Below are 22,847 nucleotides of genomic sequence, written 5' to 3' on the forward strand. Positions count from 1 at the left end.
GTTTGGAATGTACCTAATTTTGGTTTTCCAGGTAAAATTTGTAAACAAAAAAAATCTTATAGTACTAAAAAGACGAGTAATCATAAAGTAAAATTGTATACAAACGTCTAATCAAAAAATTTGAACATTCAAAAACTTCGGAGACCACATAATAAGATCTAACGGTTCTGAACCTTTTGAGACATGGCCAAAACGTTGCTACAAAGCTTCTTCATGAGCTCATCTAGAGACGCCGTCGGCGAATCAACACCCGGAACATCCACGAATATATCAGAGCAAGTTGACACATCGGAGATCGCCGCGCTCAAAACTGAATCCAATCTCCACCGTCCATCGCCGTCCTCGCGTCTTCAAGACTCGAGACCAACGACTCGTAATTCTCGACGCAAACACTCATCGCCTCTTTCACCGTCATCGGCGTTTTGCTATCTTCCATCACACGCTTGGCGTATTCGAGAGTCGCGTTCGCTTTTTTGAACAGAGACTCGGCTTCCATTCGCATCACATCCTTGGCCTCGAACCCTCTGCTTCCTCCTCCTCCTCCTCCTCCTTCGCCATCTCGTTTCTGTAGATCCGGGAGAATCGCGGCGATGCATTCGTTGTTGTAGTCTGTGTTCTTGCAGAGATCTTTCGCCGTCGTGTCTATCTTCATGGACGAGAAATCGAAATTGTTTATGTGCTCGAATTTAGGAGCAAGATCTGCTATGTTTGTTACGGAGTCGAAGTCGATGTCGATGTCTTCTTGGGATGGTCCGGGTGCGGGTGTCTCCGTCGTGGAAGTTGAAGATCCGGAGCTTACGTCATCTGAGGTGGGGGCTGGTGCGGAGGCTGGGACGGCTGAGATTGATGATACAGGCGGTTGGAGAAGCGAAGCCTCAGGTGAGGAAGCGGGGACTTGGGATGTATCATCCTTTACTGAACGACCGATGCCTTGGACGTTGGATACGCCGCCGGAGAATGTATAATAGAAAACAGTAACTCCGATGAGAATTATTGCTTTGTAAGGCTCCATTATTATTTTTTGTAAAATTAGTTGGTGATGGTTGGGAATTTAAAAAGGTTTAACTATATATAAATTGACTGGTTTTAAAGGTGCCAAATTTTTGGAAATGCTAAATTACATGAGAGGTTTCAAAAGGTACTCTCAAAAACCCAAATTTAAAACCCTGTTATAGATTCATAATAATATAACCAAAAAAAACCCTTTAAAAGGAGACAAGTTAAAAAAAATGTTGCAAAGAAAAATCATTAAACACTAATCTGCTACTAATTGGGTGATAGTACAAAAATAGTGCTTAACAAAGGCCCAGTATAGGCCCAAGTGTATAGACATTAACAAGTCGGTAAACCCGGGAAATAATTATTTTACTCGTCTCTCCTTCCTCTCTAATTTACATTACCACCGGAAAAAAAAACACACACACACACACACGAAACCTAAATTCGTCGTAACGAAGCTTAGCAACAGTTGAGAGAGCTTTGCTCAACAAAGCTATAGCTGAGAGAAGAGTAATTCAAAGGTGAAATATGTCTAATCGGAAGTTTGGAATTGAAAAATTCGGCATAAATCGGCAAACTACCTACAGTTTCGAGCGATCTGAAGCACCGCAACGTCTCTACGCCCCTCCGTCGTCTCGCGGCGGAGACAACTCCGAAGATGCCGATCTAGATAACATTGATTATATAGAAAACGAAGAAGCTGACGAAGACGTCGAAGAAGGCGGCGGTTCTGCGGCGGCTAACGGTGGCGATGATGATGAGATCGATCCGTTAGATGCTTTTATGGAGGGAATTCACCAGGAGATGAAAGCTGCTCCTCCTCCTAAGCCAAAGGAGAAGCTGGAGAGGTACAAGGACGACGAGGATGACGATCATATTGAGAGTTTCCTCAAGGCGAAGAAGGATTTAGGCCTTACACTTGCCGCAGACGCGCTTAACGCTGGTTATAACTCTGACGAGGAGGTGTATGCTGCAGCCAAGGCCGTGGATGCTGGGATGCTGGAGTATGATTCCGATGATAACCCCATTGTCGTGGATAAAAGGAAGATTGAGCCGATTCCAGCTCTGGATCATAGCTCCATTGATTACGAACCGATTAATAAGGACTTCTACGAGGAGGCGGAATCTATATCGGGTAAGTCTCTCTATTCGTTAAAGTTACTTGCTTTCTTATAGGTCTTGGTGTTGGATCCAAATTTTGATTAAAGTTTTCTTTATCCACAGGAATGAGTGAACAAGAAACTTCAGATTACCGTCAGCGGTTGGGGATCCGTGTGTCGGGTTTTGATGTTCATCGGCCAGTTAAGACCTTTGAGGATTGTGGATTTTCCTCACAGATTATGAGTGCTATCAAAAAGCAAGCTTATGTAAAGCCTACAACAATCCAGTGTCAGGCTTTACCCATTGTGCTATCTGGTCGAGATGTTATTAGCATAGCCAAAACTGGTTCAGGAAAGACCGCAGCATTTGTTCTTCCCATGATTGTGCATATTATGGATCAGCCCGAACTTCAGAAAGACGAAGGTCCAATTGGTGTCATTTGTGCTCCAACTAGAGAACTGGCTCATCAGATATTCTTGGAAGCTAAGAAATTTTCAAAAGCATATGGTCTACGGGTTTCTGCTGTGTACGGTGGAATGTCTAAGCTTGAGCAGTTTAAGGAACTCAAGGCAGGATGCGAGATTGTTGTTGCTACTCCGGGAAGGTTGATAGACATGCTGAAGATGAAGGCTTTGACAATGATGAGAGCCTCTTATTTGGTTCTTGATGAGGCAGATCGGATGTTTGACCTCGGTTTTGAGCCGCAAGTAAGGTCTATCGTTGGCCAGATTCGTCCTGATCGCCAGACTTTACTGTTTTCAGCCACTATGCCTTGGAAAGTTGAAAAATTAGCTAGGGAAATCCTCTCAGATCCTATTAGAGTCACAATTGGTGAAGTGGGGATGGCCAATGAAGATATTACGCAAGTTGTCAATGTAATAACTTCTGATGCTGACAAGCTTCCCTGGCTACTTGAGAAGCTCCCTGGAATGATTGATGACGGTGACGTATTAGTGTTCGCTTCTAAAAAGGCCACTGTTGATGAGATCGAAGCTCAGCTTACTCTAAATTCTTTTAAAGTTGCTGCTCTTCACGGTGATAAAGACCAGGCATCGCGAATGGAAACTTTGCAGAAGTTCAAATCTGGAATCTACCATGTGCTGATTGCCACTGATGTTGCTGCCCGAGGTCTAGACATTAAGTCACTCAAGACCGTGGTTAATTATGACATTGCAAAAGATATGGACATGCATGTACATCGTATTGGTAGAACAGGCCGTGCTGGTGATAAAGATGGGGTTGCCTATACACTTGTTACGCAGAGAGAAGCTAGATTTGCGGGTGAATTGGTAAACAGTTTGGTTGCTGCTGGTCAGAATGTACCTCCAGAACTCATGGATCTCGCTATGAAGGTAATAACAGTTTCCCTTTGTTGACAACGTTTTATAAAAATTATTTCTTGCATCCTCTATGATTGTTCATCCTACTAGCTTCATTTCGTTTTTGCGTAGATTAAGATATGTTTTTGAGTTAATTTTTATCTTTGTAAATTAATAGGATGGACGATTCAAATCCAAGCGTGAAGGGAGAAAAGGAGGTATGCGTTCTGTAGCTTTACTTGTATTGTAGCACTATTAGTATTATTAAGAGAAACTTTGCACTGGTAGATGAATCCAAAAAGGAAAAGTTTAATGTTTCTCTGCATAGATCTTCTTGTGAAGTGAGTGAAACTATCCAAAACCTGTGCTTGATCTCTGAAATCTCTTCTGATGTAGGTGGGAAGAAAGGACGAGGTGGTAGAGGAGGAGGTGGAAACAGAGGGGTACGTGGTGTTGATTTTGGTCTTGGTATTGGATTTAGCTCGGAACCAAGTGGGGCGCCATCTTTTAAAGCTGCGTCGAGTAGAAGCGGGGTGATCAATTCCGTGAGAACTGGAGTAATGGCCCAATTCAAGAATAGCTTTGTTGCCGCAACGACATCCAATCCACAAAACCAAGCTTATCCAAACAAGAGACCATCCCTAATGGGGTTTGTCTCAGGTGGTACCATTGGTGGGGACATGGGTAGAACTCAGAGTCAACCTCCCCCAGTCGCACCTACTCATAACGCCTCATTACATAACTCCAGCCAGGAGCATTCACAGAGGTTCGATTCTTTTTAGTTTCACTATTTTGCAAGTTGTGACATAGTAATAGTATTATTGACCTGTTTTCTCTTACTGTTGCAGTTCGGAGAATCGGCCTAGAGAGAGGAAGAGAAGATCTGGTTGGGATAATTGAGTGCGCCACGTTTTGCATGATAGTTTGATGAAGTGGTTTACGCAAATGTGTAACGAATGTTGTATAATTTGTTTTTAAAATATTGTTGTTTATCCTTTTCGTAAGTTTTCAAGTGTTCAGATTTAATTCTTTCTAGGTGAAAAAATGATGCAAAATAGATATGATAATAAAAAGGTTCAATTACCAAAAAAAAGAAAGAAAAAAGAATCACACTTGAGTTTCATACAAGAGATGAGAGAGGCAAAGCTTTTTATTACATGTCTTGAAGCAAAGTGACGGACATGATCTCAATTGGTGACTTTGGTTGATACTGTTCATCAGTCTCAACCTCCTCGATGTCCTGAACGACGTCTTGTCCCTTAGCAACACGACCAAAGACTGTCAATTTCTCGTTCAGATCTGTGATCTGAGCAGATACAATGAAGAAGTCGAATCCTCCTTGCTCGTTTTTAGCTTTAGGAGTTCCCACCATGAATTCTTCTTGTTTCAAACTTCGATAAAAAAAAAAAAAAACACAGAGAGAAAGAATCCATCATCCATCATTAGCCTGGGGAAAAAGTAAATCTAAGCTTTTTGTCATATCTTTTCCTAACGAGATATGAAAACCAACCTGGTATCAAGGTTCTTCCTTTCGAGTGCCCAATCCTTGACAGCATCGAACTCACCAGAGGCACCCGCTTGAATCACAGAATTCTTTACAACTCGACTGAATAAGAAACCTTTGAAATAGCCATCTTGACTGCGCAGACCAATGACAAACAAACAAAGTTTATGCTAAGAATTAAGTTTTAAAAAAAAAAGGCAAAATATGATGTGGAACTGAAGGAGTTTTTAAGCTTACCATAATTTCATGAATTGGTCAACAACAGTGGGAGCAGTAGCCTTGAACAGTTCAATGGTCACTGAACCTTTGCCAGTATCCAAAGTCTAGCGATCAAACAAAAGAAAAGAAAATATCAGAAATTGTCGTAAGCAAATACGAAACTGAAGAAAAACATAAGGGATATAAAACTCACAGCAAACCGGGGAAGATGGGAATTCTTAATACTCCCAGGGAAGGCTGCATCCTATAAACAGGACAATCATTCATAACTATTTGTCACGGTCATGGAAACAAAACAAACCAAGCAGGGGAAGCTAAATCACAGTAGTAATAAGCTATATATATATATATAGAGAGAGAGAGAGAGAGAAAGAGAGAGAGAGAGGCATACCTCAAGAACTGATCTACCATTGTGCGATGGGATCTCAGATCTGAAATTGGAAAAAAGTAATTCCTCAGTAAAATTTGACACCAAGAAACTAACACCAAGTATATGTTTCTAGACTAGTCCAAGCAAGCGTATGGGAATTAAAGAAAGAATCAAATCTTAAGAGCAGGGCAGTATTGAGAACCTAAGAGTCCAACGTCTGTAAGCAGAGAAGAGAACGAAGACAAGCAGAAGCAGAGCCAAGGTGTAAATGACGATGTTGGTTATGCTTATCCGAGAAGGTCCTTTTTTCTTCTTGCTTTGCTGCAATAAGGCTTGAGGTTTGATCTTCGCCATTAGCTACTTTCACAAAAAAACTTCAGATCCCCCAACAAAATAAAAACTCTGAAGAAGAAGAAGAAGAAGAAGAAGAAGACGAATCAAAAAAAACCAATTAGAATTCGGCATATCAAGAGCGGTTAGCTTCTTCAGGATAACTCAAATCTACAAAGAATTCGAGATCGAGAATTATATGTATAAATATTTCCTTAAATCTAAGTTACGATTTGACAAGATTCGAGAGAAAGAAACAACACAGATCAATCAATCCATAATTCGAAATCTCTGGAAACAAAGTCGAAATCTGAAAACAGAAAGAGAGCAAAACTCAGATTATAAACCTCTCCTTGGTCTTCTTCTTCTTCTTCTTCCAATTCTTGCAAGTGTGAGTCTCTCTGTGTTGTTGTTTCCGCAAAGTCGAGTGATGATTTGTTTGGGTCTAATTAATCTATTTTTGTGCCCTTTAAACTTTAAAGGGAAGAGAAGAAGAAGATGACTGACGACATAACTCTCTCGCTCACACAGAGGCACTCACTTAAGAGAGAGTTTCTATTATTATTACTGTACCAACAATTTACTACTTTACTACTAGTAACTCACTCGTTCTAATATGACTAACAACAAAGGAACTTAAATTTTCCCGAATTTTTGGATTTTTATGTAAATCACCAAAATTGAATTGAAATGGATTCTCGTTTTACCAGTGGATCAGGTTAAAATAGGTTTTCTATTTACCAAATTAATCAAATTTTCGATTATTTTTTCTTTCTTTCAAATTCTAAAGCAACATTTGAGTTCACAAACCAGTTTTTTTTACTGTCCACGAGATCTTCTAACCAAAAACAACATATATATCTCCTTCTTTCTCCGTTGACCGTTGCTCATCTCTTAGTCTCCCTAAACAACAGCTACTCTAAACAAGAGAGACACAGTAATGGCTAAAACCTTTTTTAGTAAACCACAGCCACTCTAGACAAGAGAGACACAGTGATGAACAAAGGGAAACACCATTGAACACTAGAGAGTCCTTTTAATTTGAACACCAAAATCTTTTGAAATAACTTACGACTAATGATAATTCTAAAAACATTTTAGGATATATAGATAGATTTTTCACCCAATAAATAATCAAAAAAACTGAAATCGAAGATGAAGTAGCCGGCCCGCTAAGAACTCCAATTGAGTAAAGAAACCGAGATGATGCTGAAATCCTAGGCATAGCTTCTAACTCCTTTTGCCACGCTTTGAGATCGCATTTTGCTATGAAGGACATCTCCACTGTCTTTAAACATTTTGAGTTAGCGAGAATGTATTTCATTAGTTGTTTCTCATCTTCTTTTCCTTCATAGTATCACCACTGAACAATCTCTAGATGAGACGATAAGCATTGGGGAATAGTACTCGGCTGGTTCCACGAACATTGGGGACACCCCTGATACACACCATTACAATATTTTAACTTTTTAATTTACATTTTATTAAAAATTCATCAAAACTAGATGTTAATTAAGGGATGATGGCATGGCCACTTACCGTGGTGTAGAGAGTAAGAGTTTTCAGTTTAGGAGAGTTGTGAAGCAAAAACATAACTGGTTCAACCAATATACTGTTAATGCATTAACGACTAAATCTGTGAGCCTAGGGAACTTAATGTTTTTACAACACCCACACGCAACCTGCAATAAAACAAACAAACCAAAAAAAAAAAAAAAAGAAGATTGGCTGACCAAGCAAGCAAGCAACAAGGAACAGAGGAGAGATCGATCGGGCCCGAGGGATATACCATTGATTCGGATAAATACAAGTTGAGACGTCTGGCAGAAGAAAAACATCGTAGAAACTTTTCATTATCATGGTTAGCAACTGCGGTGCTGGCTACGGTCTCAAGGCAAATAAAATTATCCATCAAAGTACAATAGTCTCCCCACCGACCCCTATAGTCAGTTATTTTTAAACCTGTTAATCCAGGTGAATCTATCACCAACGACCCAATGTGATGTTCTTCTCCCTCTTCCGGGGGCATATCCATGGTCGATCTTTCGGGGGTCTCATAAACAAATTTTTTCAAGGAAGGCACTTTCACGACAAAGTTTGTCAAGCCATCATCCTTATAACCTCTTTCAACCCGGAGTTCTTGGAGAACAGGGGAACTTGACAAAAGCCTAACAAGAGATTCTTCGTCTTTGTAGAACACGCTGACAAGCTTCAGATATGAGAGAGATGGTAGGCTAGCCGGGAAAGAAACGTCGACTAGAATCTCGTTTGATAGAGTTAACGAAACGAGAGAGTCGCATGTGTAGAGGCTCTCAGGTAAGCTTGTGGGCTCTCCTTCTCCTGTCCAGAGGAGCTTGAAAACTAAATCTTTCACACCGTGGTTAACTGCCTTGTCAACCCACTTTCTGACATCAACTACAGGAGGACATCGTGGACACAGTTCGACAACAAGGCTTACTAGCATTATGGTGTTGCAGTGTCTTGTCAACAAACCACACAAAGCTCTCCTCGCTCCCTTGGTCGTCGTCTTCTTTGAAGGTGAGTTTATGGAGCATCTTCCAGAGGTAACGCCATCGTTTAGACAAGATCCCAGTGGCCACTGCATCTTTTGGCGGGAGGAGGAGTAAGATCCTCAACAGCAAATCGTCTGGCAAATCACATATTCTCTCAATCCTCAACAAACCCATAGTTGTTGTGCGGCCCAATTGTAACAAAAACCCTAATCTGTTCCGGGGAAAAAACTAAGAGGGATGAGATTAAATCCCTAACTAGAAACAACTTACCGCAAGCAAGCTTGAAATTAGAGACGACTAAGATAATGATGATGACGGACGAAGAATGATCAACTCGAACCCCCAAGTCACACTGAAGAGAGATTTGAAGATTGTAGAAGAAGATGTCTTGTTTAGGAAATAAGTCCCAAAATAAAATAATTAGGTAAATTAACATTTTTGATTATTTATTAAATTTGAATAACTTCTAAAAATCTAAACAAATCATATCATTCCACGTAAGTGTGTGGAGTTGATTTTGATGACTCACGACATAACTCTCTCGCTCACAGAGAGGCACTTGGAGTTTCAATTGTTATTATACCAATCACATTACTAGTAACTCAATTTATAGAATGTGACTAACAAAGGAAATTTTAAAAATTTCCCGGCAATTTTTGGATTTATGTAAATAATACAATTGAATTGAAATGGATTCTACCATGGATCAGGTGAAAAAAGGTTTTTTTTATATACCAAACAGAATCAATTTTTTTGATTATTTTTCTTTCCAATTCTTAAGTTTCTAAAGAAACATTTGAGTTCAGAAACCAACTTTTTTACTGTCTGCATTCTAAAACCACAAGATCTTTGGTTTCTAACTAAACCATGTATATATATATCTCCTTCTTTCTCTCTCGCTCATCATCTCTTAGTCTCCCTAAACAACACTGCATCATCACACAAAGCTTTAAGAACCAAATCAACCTCTACTGCATCACTAAAAAAGATTCATCTGTTCATTACCTGAGACCTTTTATGAACAAGTAGTTTCCACAGCCAGTGTTGTTACTGAATATACTAAACTGCTCTCCTCATCCTGCAAACACACAGCACCGAAAAATATTGGACTTGACTCTTCTTATAAGAGACTGTATCAGAAAACGGAACTCGCAGTGTGTCAAATACGACAAATTACAGAAATTATCTCTTCTTACCGCTATGGATAAGGATGCTTGTTGGAGTTTAGTATTCTGTTGCAACACTTCATCAGACTGAACTTGCTCCATTGCTTCTTGGCTCTCATTGTTTAACGGGGGAGATACAAGTTTTTTATCTTGATCCCTTGTTTGCTCTTCAAACCATCTCTCAAACATGGAGTATTCGTCCGGTTTCTCCCACTGTGTGTGTTCATCCATATATTCAGTAATAGTAGATTTGGCTTCTGAGGAGTACATATTGAAAGAGGGAAACACTTACCGTGCTTTCGCAACTGACGCAATGGAAGTAGTATTTATTCCCATCTGGACATGTGTGTTCACTCCAGTCACACTCAGAGCTCACTGTATTTTGATCTTCAGGTAATGCATTTGATTGACTACAAATCTTCTGACCATCACTTCTAGTCTACAAAAAAAGTAGTTACCGATATAAGATCAAGCAGATGTATATACAAGTTTTATGAAACCTAAACCGTACAAAAAAAAAAAACTCTTAGTTTCGGATTTCAAGAGATACCATTAGCAGATCCTAATCAAGGAGTACCTCAGCGCTGGCAGTCTCAGATTTCTGATGCTTTTCAAAATTTTGAGGTGGAATATCTCGATGCAGTTGTTTTTGAACCTCGGATACTGCTTGAGTATTTTGGTGCGGAAAGTGATTTGGCTGTGAAGCAAAATCATGATGCTGAACGACTCTAGGGGCTGCAGGTTCCTTGTTTTCCCATTGGGAATATGGTTGTGGGTGCCAATTCGGGTCGTAGTGTTGCGTTACAGGTGGAGTATTGAAGGTAGACCTGAAGACACGAAACAATCCAGGTATAAGTGATGGGGTAAGATCAAAGTGTAAGAACCAAGAGAATGAGTTTGGAATTGAAAACAAAATCATGCAAATACTCAAACAAATAATGTAGAAAAGGAATAGGTAAAACCTTGGTTTTTTAGGATCTGCAAATCTAACAGTCAGAGGCTGATCAGAACCCTGAAGGAAGACAAAAAAAACATTGGACGCATGAAGCATGGAACATTGGACGCCAAAGCCATTGACATACAACAAAAAATACTATCTGAACTACCCGCATGGTAAAGACTCCATTTAGACCTTTGATTGCCGCTAGTGCCATATCTCTACAAGAAAACTGAACAAATGCATACCCTACAGAGAGCAAATAAGTTAGTTATATAATCAAATCAGGTTCATGCTATTCAAAATATCACTCTTAGGCATTGGTTAGAAAAGAACAATCTAAGGCTGTCACATCATGTTTCCTACAAAATCTGAGAAGTTTAAACTAGGATCTCTGAAACAAGCGTGATTCAGAGTCAAGAACCAAAATATGCAGGGGCAACAGACTATCTCTGAAACAAGCGTGATTTAGAGTGCAAAATATGCAGGGGCAACAGACATACCACGACAAATCTTCATGTCGTCAAGTGCCATATAAATATCTTCAATGACTCCATACCTAGAGAAGACCTGAGAAGAGGACACTTTGAGAAATTATTCACAACAAAGTAAGAAATGCAACTACAAACGGAGGTAAAAAAACAATCTGCACATGGTTCTGTCAATTGTCAGTGACAAAGGAATTCAGATTAACTGAAAGTTAAAGCCGAAAAGGAGTCCTGCATACCTCATGGACTTCCATTTTTGTAGTTTGTTTGTTGAGGCATCTAACATATAGTTTAGGATTATCTGGAAGTTGTACCGTGGCAAAACCTAAAGTCCAGATGAAACGAGAATACACAGATGAGAAAAAATAAGAGAGCATCTTTCCTACTCAGAAACTCGTAAAACTTGATCTTATAAGCTAAGAAAAGGAGGTGAAGGAGAAGCAGTCGAAGGCATGATAACCAAATACTAATTAATGTAAGATATATTCTGTTTCAAAGGTTCCCATAATACACTACCATGTTGTCTTCAGAGTTTTACGTTCTATCTAAATCTATGTTCCTAGAAGTATGGACACCTACTCTTACCAATCCGTTCCCGTTCGGCGTCAGCATATCGGACCTTGACTGGAAGCATTTCCTGAAAAACGAAATAAATGTTTGAAAAGAATCCCATATCATCAGCGAGGAAACGTTTAAACAAAACATTGCAGAAGTTAAGAACTCACTCCAGGAAAGGTAAACTGCTCAGCTAAAGCTGCAATAGCCGCATTACCCTCTTCTGACTTTTTGTACTTAACAAAACAGTAAGCTGCAAAGATACATAGAAACAAAAGTTATAAGCAAACTGCTAAACCTCATAAGAAAGAATGTGAATGAAAGGCAGTGAAAAAGATATGTTTTTCAAGTAATTGGGAAAACAAAACAAAAAAAATGAAATTACCTGCTCTATCACCAGTCATCTTATCTTTGGGTAGAATGATCTCAGTGACATTACCATATTTTTCAAACACCTGACGGATCTGATGTAAACACACAGATTGTCACAAGTCAATTTACGTGCACACAGAATCTCAAAGGAGACATTTCATAAAACCGTAAAAGAGTAAACCAAGACACTCACATCATATTCAGTTGCTGTCTTTGAGACCGGCGCAACATATAGCTTGGCAATACTACCATCAGCAGTATCTTCATGTATACAAACAAGAATTTAAAAAAAATCAGAAGCTCGAACAAACCAAGAAAGTACCAAAAGCGAGTTCAAAGACTTTAACGATGAATCACCAAAGTTTACACCTTTTGTCGATATGAAGCAGAAAAAAAAAACAAATTAAATTGGAGATAACCTGTAGCTGATTGAGACCGTCTCTTCCTTAAGCTGCCACCGCAAGGACTAGATGGAAACGGCGGAGGAGCGTTATTATTCTGATCAACGATCATGTTCTGTTGTTGTTGGCCGGAATAATTATCAAAATGCGGCTGACGGAAAGGCTGATCTCTGTTGTCGTTTTGAGGGTATTGGTGAAATCCAACGGCGGTGACATGGTGGTGCTGCGGCGGCGGCGGCGGATGAATCTGATGATGATGAGGGTTGTTGTAGTTGTTATGGTAGTACGGAACTGGTGGTGCAGGACCAGGATAGGCGTTTGCGACACGTCTCTCCATCTTAAACCCTGATTAAGTCGTTTAATCAAACTCAGTCGCAGTAGTCGAGATTATATTGATCGGTAAATTTTCTCCGGCGCCGGTAAAGATAAGAGAAAGAGAGTTCTATTTAGTTCCGTACCGCCGAACCTATAATATAATGTGTGGTTCGGTTAAATAAAAAAAGAACTGTGAGTATTAAAACGACGACGTTTTGAAGCTACTTGCGATTTTATTGATTTATCTAAACCAAAATAAAACTCAACTATTATCTAAGTTTAGCTTCTTTTAAATTGACTTTAGAGAAACCATTGACAAATTACATCCAAAATTCACAAAAACAACAGTGCTTGCTGGTGAATGCGTTTTTAAAAGCAGTAGACATCACTACTAGACTCTTGTTGCTCTAAAACAATGGTAGCAAGTGCGAGTCTAAAAGCACAAGATCTTAGGTTTCTAACCAAAACATAAGTCTCCTTCTTCCTCCGTTTTACATCTTTGTTTCTCCATTGCTCGTCTCTCAGTCTCCCTAACAACACTGCATCACAGAAAGCTTCCGCCTTCTGCTTTTTACTGCATATGAAGACAAGTGTAAGAGCTCAGAAACCATATTCACCCTCTGCTGAATTGTAATTAATGATTTCTGAAAGCGGTTTTTTTATTACCTCCCACGGACAAATCCTGTCGTTGTAAACCCGATTGGCAATCTATGAGATTGCTTTGTAAGAGTGTCGTCTTCAGGGACATTTAGTTCCCAGGTTCCAGAAGGTTGTTCTTGGAAGTAAGAACTTACAGAAGATTGAGGGATAGTAACACGCCCTTCTTCTCCTTCACTGCAGCTGCAAAACATAATGCAATATACTCTTAATGTGATCCCAAAGTGAAAATAGTTTCATTTGATCACAGTTTGTTGAACATGATTTCTTGAAGATGTTACCTGGATTTTAGCAATGATATGTCTGCAAGAGATGGTGCACATACAACCGCGCCTTCTTCAAAAGACCCTTCCTTGAAAGCATGTAGAAGAACTCTGACGAGGCACAGTTTATTACTCTTCTGATGGATCTCAGCTCTTACTTTTGTTTCATCTTCTTGAAGTGTCTTCTTAATGGCGTCTGTGCTTGGTTTTGAAGCATTGTGAGGAAATAAAAGCAAGTTGTCACTTCTGAAAGTTTGGAGCAAAGTCGTCAGCGAATCTGATGTTCTTGCCACAATTCCATCAAATAGATTACCACCAGAACTGGAAATCTCGGTTCCGTTCGTCTCATCATTGCTTGTAAGATTTTGACTGGAACTCTCAACAATAGAACGCGTGACATGGATACTATTCCATGGAGGTGGAATAGGAATTTTGAAAGGTCTTATGGCAGGAGGACGTCGTTGTGCCTTTTCCTCCATGTCTGCAGCCTCACTCAGTGTAAAAGTTGAATATGCTTTACAGTCAGGAAAATCTGATGGGAAAAAGGGCAAACCAACCTGCAAATAAAAATGACAAATTTCAGACATTTTTCAAATTTTCGGTTTACTAAGTTAACATAGCAAGAGAATCTTAACAATAGGGGGATAAAAGTTTATGAGAGTGGAAATATACATCACAAGAAACCCAGCGTTTCTCCCTCTGACCTATTGCATGAGCTCCTTTTGAGAGGAAGGCATTCCAGAAGACTTTTATCCAACTAAGGGGGAGTATTAGAGACCATCTGAAAGAGAATGATAATGATTAAGTGTGGATCATTGAGGACTTTGATTTTAAAGAAAGTCACAGACCGATTAACCAAAGTGCAGATTACCCGGTTGGTGCATTCCCGAGTTTTTTATGTTTGAGAAGCAGTAAAGGACAAGACCTCGAACTCCTTGCCCTACTAGATACCTTTGGAACCTCAGCAGCTGGGTTCTCGAGGCAAAGAGAATCCATACGATTTTGATGCTTTTCCCAACACAACACATTCTCTTCTTCTGGAGGGGTCAGATCACTGTTAGCATCCCAGAGGCGCTTGAAAACTTCAGTAAAAATTTCAGCACCAGTTTTAGTTGTTATTTCAAGTGAATTGGTAGGCTCAGTTTTGGCCGTTTCAACTGACACTGTACTATCATCACATGGACTATTAGGGATTAACCGCGGATCCATGACAAACTGCTCTAAAATAGCGCAAGATGATATGGTCTCTTCTTTGTAAAGATCAGTAACGACTTTAACTTCAGCATTTTCCATTGAACACTTTCTTAAAATAGAGGGCTCCTCTGAGCTACTGCAAAGACAAACAAAAAAAATTACTTGAGATAAGTTATTCCTTTGTTCATTTTCGTTCTTGAAAACCATTCTATATTTCCTCAGATGGCTCACCTTGTAGCAGGACGTAGGGTCTTTTGAAGAAGATGAGATGCTTTTGGACCAAAAATCTCAAGTTTTGCAAGATGACCCTCGAGTGAAACACAATCAACTGAAACACCTGTCTCGTTCATCTGAATGAAGGAATTTTTAGGCGTAAATATCTCCACAAGAATATGTAAAGCATTATGCAAACTACTAAGGAAAAACGTAAGCTGGAGACACCTGAAAACAACCTCAAATACAAGAAAATAACTACCTGTTTTTGACAAGCTACTTGAAGAGAAGCATATCCTTCACTGAAGGAAGAAGCATGGATCCACACCCAAAGTTTCCGAAAGTCTACATGATCACAATTGGAGACTGCACCATCAGTTCCTATACAGTCACCATCTTCCTCCTCGTCACTTCTCTTAGGTAACTCAGAAGGTCTCCACATATAAATTACAGGGGCAATCGCTTGGGAAACTGGTGGATTAACATTATAAAGCTGAAGAAAACAAAAAAAAAAAGTTACGGTTACACCCTGCTTAAGTTGTAGTTTCCAGTTAAAAATAAAAGTAAGATTTATAGATTCACTACCATGGCGTTTTCATAACTACGGCCTGTGAGAATAGAGTCGAAAACTTCCTTGGAATGAGAGGACGGAGAAGGCTCCAGTAACATGTTTAAAATCGACAAGAGTGAGCTCTGAGAAATTCAAAGCCAAAAGAGATATACCAAATTACAACCAAGTTAGAACAAAATTTTAAGAAGAATGTTAGGAAAAAAGGTAAATGCCTGCCTCTGGACCCTCCAATTGCACGGCAATGAGATAGCTTGCATCATGGACAAGAACACCTTCCCTAGACTGCTTCAAGACATCCCTAGATCCCCTTCCTCTAAAACCATGAAAAAAACCAAGCTTAAAATTTACAAAAAAAGGTGGAAACTTTTCCGTACTCTTTACACTAGAAAATCAGAAATAAACCTTCCATGTAAACCAAGAGGAAGATGAAAACCCCAAAGCTTAGTCATAGTAAACCGTTTAGCATGCCAAACATGTGTTCTGAGCCTCTTTGTTCCATCACCAGAAGCAGAAAAACCAGATACAGGGTTCCCTTTAAGTTCAATTCTCCTCTTAACTCGTCTAGTGATCGTCGTTTCATGGTGGTCTCCTCCACTTGATCGGCCAATCAATGACTCTGAGTTTTGCCTCTTTATATAACGTCTCTTTGCAGGTTGGTTATTGTAAGAATTGGTCCTTCTCCTCTTGTTCCTCTTTGATCGAAAGTCCTTGTTCAAACGATCAGATACAATGGAGTGAAGAGACTCGAGCTCCGCTGCTCTAGCCTCTGAGAACTTCTGAACGTTGACTTTGCGAGGAGCAAGCGACGATAAAGCACCATCTCTTCTCTTATTGTTCCCGTTAGTACTAGTAGCCATTCTTGAGCAGATTCGAATAAACCCCAAAACAACTTTTTAGGGTTGTTGGAAGAACCTAACTTGCAAACCTGAAAGAAGAAAACAAACTAGGGCTTCTATAGGCTTGAAGAAACTGGTTCAGGCAATTTAACGAACAGTTGGCGCGCAAGAAAAGAAAACTCTTAAACTAAGGGCGGAGATTAGCAAGCCAACAGTTTGGTGAGATTCACGAATTAGAGTAGCAGTCTGAGGAATATGCAAAAGACGAGATCAAGAGAGGGAAACAGATTTGGTTCGGGAATTTATAATTCTGAAGTTGAAGAAAACTGAGAAAAGGTTTTTCCGATTTTATTATACGACTGGTTTGGTTTGGTTTGGTTTGGTCTCTCAACTCGTAACTTTGAGTGAGAGAAGAACAAAAGGGGCCTCAAATTATTTTACCAAACTAATTGGACTTAATGGGCCTTATAGCCCAATATATTAAAGAAATCTACTTAATCTGTTTCGCATTGACCGACCGTAGTAAAAATTCCGCCACGGTTAATTAAGAACATCATTATTATTGTGTAAGTTAACTCTTCGGCTGCAGCTGATCCGTACACAAACAAGGTCGTTACACACTAATAAATGTATGATATCATCTTGATATAGTTAGTGATTTTAAGAATAAAATTTAAATAAGAATCTCAAGGATTGCTGCTATTTATCATTTAAAAGTAGACTATATCTATCATCTCTCATCAGCTAACTTTTCTATCGATTGATAGATGATGATGATGATGATGAACACACAAAGTTACACAATTTAGACTACGGTTTTTAATCTACCATAGAATATTGGACTAGCTAATCCGTATTACAATCAGTTCTAAAATTTCATAGGGAGCCTATCAAGCCAACCATCTTGGTTGATAAAGGAACGACTGGTGAGGTTAAGAACGTATTCTTCACTCTCCTTCTTGAGCCATGGCACTCTCTGTGACGTGTTTGCCCCGGCTCCAATGCAACCATACTCCACAAATGTTGTATGGCCCCTATGATATTACATTGTTGTGTTTTTTTAGTTAATAGTTAATACATAAATTTTGAATATCATAAAATGTAAAAAAACGTGCATAAGTAAAGAAAAAAAAACAAAAAAAAAAAGAAGATTTGAGAGATTTTACGTACTCTTGGTCTTTTGCTTTCCAAGCATCCCAACCAATTGGCAAAATTACGTCGCTCAACTCGGAACGGTAAAAGATGACACGTGCGTAAGGTTCCCATGCTCGTCCCAGTAAAGCCTTGCCGTTTCCCGTAACGGTGCAGTCATTGAACACGAATCCTCCCTCATCCGTCGGTAACTGGTTTCCTTGCGCTGTTATCGTACCGTACGCTCTGTCTGGTGCATAGATTCCCACCGTCATATTCAACGTGCACCCCTTAATTATTACATTGAACCATTATTAACTTTAGTTAGACACCACGCACGTGACGCGTGTATTTTTTATACCACGAACGAATTACTGACAATTAAAACGATTATTATATGTAGATAGATACCTCGTAAAGGGATCGGGCATAGCCAAAAATGAAGTCAATGCCACCGGTGATAACACATCTTTTGTAGTAATGTCTACCTAAACAGTCGTACAGTGTATCTTGGAAACCATCAAAACTAGAGTCGAGCACTACGTACTTGTCTCCAAGCAATCTCGCAGCTACCGCTGGTTTAATTGGTGTGTCTATAGATTCGATGTTATACGTATTCTACACAGAGAATAACGATATTAATATTATACATACTTATCCATAAATTCTAAATTATATATACAGTGTTTATGATATGTCATCAGTGTGGGGGAAATATAGATAAATGAATTAATTAAGAGACGACGTACTCTGAAAGTGATTCCTGAGATGATGATGTTGTCAGGAAAGGCCGTGAAAGTGGAGCTAGAATCGGTGAACTGATGATCGTTGTAAGCTATTATCGTCTTTTCAATTCCTCCGCCTTGCAAATATACGTATCCTTTATTATATGGTATCATCACTTTCTCGCTACAATATTTTGTGATTGGTAAAATTCACATTAAAATTTTGTTAAACCGTGTCTATATATTAGTAAGGGAAACGTGACAAGATCAATAATATGAAAATATGAAACTAAAACTGTACTTGTAAGTGCCGTTTACTATGAGGATTAGGATCCAGTTTTGGTTATAAAGAGGGATGGAATCGATTGCACTTTGGATCGTTGTGAAATTTCCGGCGCCGTTAGGATTAACGGAAATGGTGCTGTTTATTTGAACGGAGCATTCATACCATGCGGTAGATCCGTACACCGATAACAACATCGCCGTAAGACACACCTTGTAGTAAGAAGAGTAACATAAACTGTGCAATGCCATTCCCTTCATTTTTTTAAAATTTTTTTTTTTTATCAATCTTACTTTTAATTGGGTATGATATAGAAATCCAGAGATATATATTGCGCTGAACGTATTAATTACTCTCTAGTTTTAAATCTTTGAATTAGTTAGCCCGAGAGATGAAGAATCAATGATACTCTGTTATTCTTACCAATAATGTTTTGGTGAATATCAGGAAGATAACCTCCCAGAGATTTCTTACCAATAATGTTTAGCAGCAATGCTATAACTGTTAACGCACCATATGATACCTAAGATTTTTTTGCTATAATTTTGTTATAATAAAATTTGGGAGATTTGCTACCATAACCTATAATTTATTAGAAATCACCAAAGTAACCTATCAAGATTTCTAAAAAATTTCAGCACACATTTTTACGATATTACCCTTTTACATATTATTCATTTTCCTTCTTAACTACATAACTAATAAATATTTTAAAAATCATCCTTTAAAATATTAAATATTCATAATTATTATTTAACAAAATTTAGAAAAGGAAATATTAAATTAAATTAATTTTCAAAATTTTAAAATGAAAATCTTTTAATAAACAAATCAAATGGAAAATAAAATAATTAAAAAGAAAAAGAATAGTTTAAAATTTGAAAAATTAATAGTCACACATCTGGACACAAAATGTGAGTTATCTATGGAATAAAAAATTAATTGGGTTATCATAGTTGTTTCTTATAAAAAGGAGGTTATCCTGGATAAATTTCTCAAATTTACATCTATAGCTAGTAATATTATCATTCCTTTGACTGAATAAGAGACGACTAGGTTCCTTGGCTAATCCTCTTATTTGTTAGGCACTCCAATGGAAAAATAGTCAAAATCTAGAAGTAAATATCTTGATTTTCTAATTGTTGGTTAGACACAAATCAGAAGACTACCATTTAAAGATAGTGATAGTTGATCAAAATCAATCCCTATATATTAATAGAGAAATACTCTTACAAAAAAACTGAAATGTTGTATTCATAGAGTTCATGTACATTTTTTTTTAATAAATACCATTACTTCTCATTGTTATTTACGTATTTATGCCAAAAATATTATGAATCAATGTTTTTTTATTAGTTTTTTAAAAATAAAAAATTTAATCAACTATTAAATCCAAAAATGTATTTAGTTATCATTTTTATAACATATTTACTTATTATAAGTAAATTACATTTCACAAAAAAAATTTATTCATTTATTTATTATTTTTTTCATTTTTTTCATTGCATTTTTAAACTTAAAATTAGTTTAAATGAAATCAATATTACGTTTGATTTGGTGTCAGATCATTTAGAACTCTAGATCATCCAGAGATATTTTACGATATCTTATAATCCTATATAAGATTTGCTCTGCTTTCTTGAATCACGACAGACACACGAAGATCGCAGAACTGATGAGTAGTCTCTCTCTCTTCACCTGTTTCATAAGAAAAAAATATGGGAGCAATAAAACAAGTTAAAGTGTCATATGATTCAAGAAAATAACACATAAACACGACACAAATCAAGTACCAAGGCAGGTATAAAGTATCAAGAGACATAACTTTTTTCTTTCTGTTTTTGGGGATAAGAGTGATTCCATGGCTCTCTAATCGATTCATACCAAACACAGTAAAAAGCAAATTTGGAAAAATACAAAACGAGAGAGAAAGAGGGAGAGAGTCAAACGGAAAGGGAAAGTTTCCGAAAGTAGAAAGGTAGATCTTGGTTACGATTCTCAAATTAAAAACAAGATCGAAAGCGTATAAAATCATTATAAACCGTCATATCAAAACCAATATATCGCAGCAGAGAGATTGGATTAGTCGATTTGGGAAGACAGATCTAGTAAAAAAAAAACACAAATAAATCAATCGAAAAGACAGATTACGAGTTTGTGCGTGAATCTAATCCAACAGCTAGAAAACACACACAAAATCTCGTCCATAATAAAGCCTTTCGAATTAGGTTCACGCACAAAACATGTAATACGACTCTTCTTGTATCACCACACCAATCTTCATCTTTCTCATACAGACTTTTTTTCGCCGACGCAAAGGAACAACAAAAATTTGTGTATAAGAGAGAGAGAGAGAGAGAGAGAGACCTAATTTGTGTATATCCTCGTTTCAAACCACGTGTCAGTTTATTATGGATCAGATTACGATTAAACGTTAAAGGGCCAATTTCAAGCTCACCTTTGTATATGGGCTTTATTTAGTTACTTAGGCCCAACTTGTTCTTTCTTTCCCCCTGCCCCTTGTTACTTTGACTATTTTTTTTTTTACCTCAGAGGTAATTTTATAATAATTACGGGACTCATTTTAATTCAATTCTAGTACTATAAAATACAGTGCTTTTATTTTAAATTAAACTCATAACTGTAAATCTCATTGCTATATTTTGTTATCACAAAAGTTTCAGCTTTGATTTAGTCCGTTACTTGTTTTCTAAATTTTGGATATGTTTTTCTGTATACATATCTGGATCGTAATTTGTAAACTCTTGGAAAACATACATACATAACATTCAAATTTGATTCAGCCGATATGATATTTTCTTCTATTGTTTTAGTTTATTTATTAGATTACACATATACCATTTTCTACTTATATACTACGTACACTATTATAGTTACTAAGCGCATATATCATCCCTATAAATTATACATACAAATAATTATTCGTTCATCATATTTTCCGCAAATTTCTGGTTTTTTAAAAAAAATATATATCAGAATTGGGATATATTTATGTGTTGGGTTTCTAGACGAATAGGGACTAGGGAGGATATAAGAACATGTGCATGCACGTTAAGCTTATATACATTACAACGTGCTACTAACAAGCGATCTATTCGACCACTAAACTCTCCATCAAGGCTAAGTTTTATATTTATATAAACCTACCTTAATTTGTTAGGTACTTTTCACGTTACCTTCAAAAACCAATATATATACACTGATCAATTATATGCGAATGTTAAGCTAATTCGATCAATTCATCAATTATGAGAGACGTATATATATGTCCAATTAAGAGAATTTTTTAAGTACAATGTTTCGTGTTGACGGCGATGGGAGATGCATTGAATCTACTATTATAGTCTCCGAGGATGTCTGATCTACATCGCTCCACGAATCTGCTTTTCTTTTTCTTTTTCTTTTTTTTTCTTTTTTCTAGAAAAAAAAAATAGAATTCACACACACAAACACATGACGAGAAAAGAACATAATCTTTAAGATGCTTCAACAAAATCCACTCACGGAAATAAAAAGAAATCCTAAATATGAAGTCCACAAATTCAAAGGAACATAGAAGATCATTGCATGTTCTTCTGTCTTTTAAAATTAAGACCTTATCCCATTATCCAACATCGTTATCTACTTTGTCCAAAAACCTAAAACTACTCGGGAATGGCTTTATCTCGTTAGTTTATTGTTAATTCTCAATTAGTTGCGCCGGCTTATATCAGCTGGAAAATAATAAGGACTTAATAAAAAGCAAAAGCATTATGACAACCAAATATTCATATTTTATCATCTCCGTCGACAATGGTGAACGATTCAAACTAAATAGTACATTATAGCGATACTCATATTAACACTGATTGGGAGAAATATTAAATGATGATCTAATTAATTTCGGTAGTTGTTCTGACTTTTGCAAACGCGGAAAAAAAATCATGCAAAAATCTATAATATATATTTATATATATATATATATATGAATTTTTTTATATAATTTCATCTTATCGACTAATATATCTATCTCAATCGCTAGCTTCTTAATTCTTAAAACGCTGACTGCATGCTGGTTAAATAGATTAGCATTTAATCTAGAAAGATTATGGCATAATAAGATAAGGATTACATTCTACGTTGATCCCCCCCCCCCCCCCGACTTTTTTCTTTTTTCTTTTGTACGTTTCAATCCGCCCGACTTTGGTAAACTCGAACTAATTAGTTGCGAAAGTAAAATAAAATAAAAATAAATTGATAAAGTGCAAGAAAGAGGAATAAGACAGGGTGTTTAAGGTGATGTGAATGGGAAGAAAGTTGGTGTTATTAAGCATGTAGGAGGGTTGGGTAGTGATGAGAATCATGTGAGTGCATGTGCATCGAGT

At 37.5% G+C, this 22,847-nt stretch overlaps 5 protein-coding genes, 1 long non-coding RNA gene and 2 pseudogenes across 11 annotated transcripts; 1 reads left to right on the plus strand and 7 right to left on the minus strand.

Annotated features, from left to right (window-relative positions):
• Positions 1-37: 37 nt before the first annotated feature.
• LOC104783324 (uncharacterized) lies at positions 38-1,045 on the minus strand (annotated as a pseudogene).
• A 315-nt stretch (positions 1,046-1,360) lies between these two features.
• LOC104793724 (DEAD-box ATP-dependent RNA helicase 24) lies at positions 1,361-4,415 on the plus strand. Its single transcript, XM_087512136.1, has 5 exons — positions 1,361-2,134; positions 2,224-3,452; positions 3,598-3,637; positions 3,816-4,185; positions 4,268-4,415. Exons 1-5 carry the CDS (start codon positions 1,528-1,530, stop codon positions 4,317-4,319), a joined length of 2,298 nt encoding a protein of 765 aa, XP_087368262.1. The 5' UTR covers positions 1,361-1,527; the 3' UTR covers positions 4,320-4,415.
• A 49-nt stretch (positions 4,416-4,464) lies between these two features.
• LOC104783322 (peptidyl-prolyl cis-trans isomerase CYP21-3, mitochondrial) lies at positions 4,465-6,419 on the minus strand. Its single transcript, XM_010508465.3, has 7 exons — positions 6,190-6,419; positions 5,715-5,914; positions 5,534-5,573; positions 5,336-5,386; positions 5,161-5,246; positions 4,930-5,058; positions 4,465-4,810 (listed from the first exon to the last, which is right to left on the minus strand). The coding sequence occupies exons 2-7, from the start codon at positions 5,864-5,866 to the stop codon at positions 4,573-4,575; spliced, it is 696 nt and encodes a 231-aa protein (XP_010506767.1). The 5' UTR covers positions 5,867-5,914; positions 6,190-6,419; the 3' UTR covers positions 4,465-4,572.
• A 459-nt stretch (positions 6,420-6,878) lies between these two features.
• LOC104783321 (putative F-box/FBD/LRR-repeat protein At1g22000 pseudogene) lies at positions 6,879-8,656 on the minus strand (annotated as a pseudogene). Its single transcript, XR_015596333.1, has 3 exons — positions 7,632-8,656; positions 7,382-7,524; positions 6,879-7,280 (listed from the first exon to the last, which is right to left on the minus strand). The product of XR_015596333.1 is annotated as a putative F-box/FBD/LRR-repeat protein At1g22000 pseudogene (transcript).
• Positions 8,657-9,066: 410 nt separating this feature from the next.
• Positions 9,067-12,801, minus strand: LOC104783320 (uncharacterized). Of its 4 annotated transcripts, none has more exons than XM_087512139.1 (14): positions 12,293-12,801; positions 12,067-12,134; positions 11,887-11,965; positions 11,672-11,754; positions 11,532-11,583; positions 11,186-11,271; positions 10,962-11,028; positions 10,628-10,707; positions 10,484-10,533; positions 10,099-10,348; positions 9,814-9,960; positions 9,552-9,734; positions 9,361-9,433; positions 9,067-9,284 (listed from the first exon to the last, which is right to left on the minus strand). In XM_087512139.1, exons 1-13 carry the CDS (start codon positions 12,609-12,611, stop codon positions 9,371-9,373), a joined length of 1,527 nt encoding a protein of 508 aa, XP_087368265.1. In that variant the 5' UTR covers positions 12,612-12,801; the 3' UTR covers positions 9,067-9,284; positions 9,361-9,370. The 4 variants fall into 4 exon arrangements, with proteins under 4 accessions (XP_087368265.1, XP_087368266.1, XP_087368264.1 ...); XM_087512140.1 differs by having other exon boundaries at positions 9,368-9,433; positions 12,293-12,761; XM_087512138.1 differs by having other exon boundaries at positions 9,368-9,433; positions 11,526-11,583; positions 12,293-12,744.
• Positions 12,802-12,858: 57 nt separating this feature from the next.
• Positions 12,859-16,725, minus strand: LOC104783319 (ribonucleases P/MRP protein subunit POP1). Of its 2 annotated transcripts, none has more exons than XR_015597779.1 (10): positions 15,890-16,712; positions 15,704-15,800; positions 15,502-15,609; positions 15,179-15,409; positions 14,935-15,053; positions 14,381-14,839; positions 14,214-14,290; positions 13,528-14,066; positions 13,256-13,429; positions 12,859-13,163 (listed from the first exon to the last, which is right to left on the minus strand). XR_015597779.1 is itself a non-coding variant. In XM_010508462.3 (10 exons), exons 1-10 carry the CDS (start codon positions 16,342-16,344, stop codon positions 12,959-12,961), a joined length of 2,496 nt encoding a protein of 831 aa, XP_010506764.2. In that variant the 5' UTR covers positions 16,345-16,725; the 3' UTR covers positions 12,859-12,958. The 2 variants fall into 2 exon arrangements, 1 of the variants encoding a protein (XP_010506764.2); XM_010508462.3 differs by having other exon boundaries at positions 14,182-14,290; positions 15,890-16,725.
• A 270-nt stretch (positions 16,726-16,995) lies between these two features.
• LOC104783318 (putative pectinesterase 10) lies at positions 16,996-18,864 on the minus strand. The gene is made up of 5 exons (XM_087511269.1): positions 18,481-18,864; positions 18,204-18,363; positions 17,866-18,072; positions 17,494-17,744; positions 16,996-17,357 (listed from the first exon to the last, which is right to left on the minus strand). Exons 1-5 carry the CDS (start codon positions 18,720-18,722, stop codon positions 17,192-17,194), a joined length of 1,026 nt encoding a protein of 341 aa, XP_087367395.1. The 5' UTR covers positions 18,723-18,864; the 3' UTR covers positions 16,996-17,191.
• A 972-nt stretch (positions 18,865-19,836) lies between these two features.
• LOC147946427 (uncharacterized) lies at positions 19,837-20,694 on the minus strand. The gene is made up of 2 exons (XR_015597398.1): positions 20,288-20,694; positions 19,837-20,160 (listed from the first exon to the last, which is right to left on the minus strand). It is a non-coding gene; the product is annotated as an uncharacterized LOC147946427 (long non-coding RNA).
• Positions 20,695-22,847: the final 2,153 nt, after the last annotated feature.

Source organism: Camelina sativa, chromosome 4, assembly GCF_030686135.1.
Source record: "Camelina sativa cultivar CO46 ecotype springtype chromosome 4, ASM3068613v1".
In the NCBI taxonomy this organism is placed as follows: domain Eukaryota; kingdom Viridiplantae; phylum Streptophyta; class Magnoliopsida; order Brassicales; family Brassicaceae; genus Camelina; species Camelina sativa.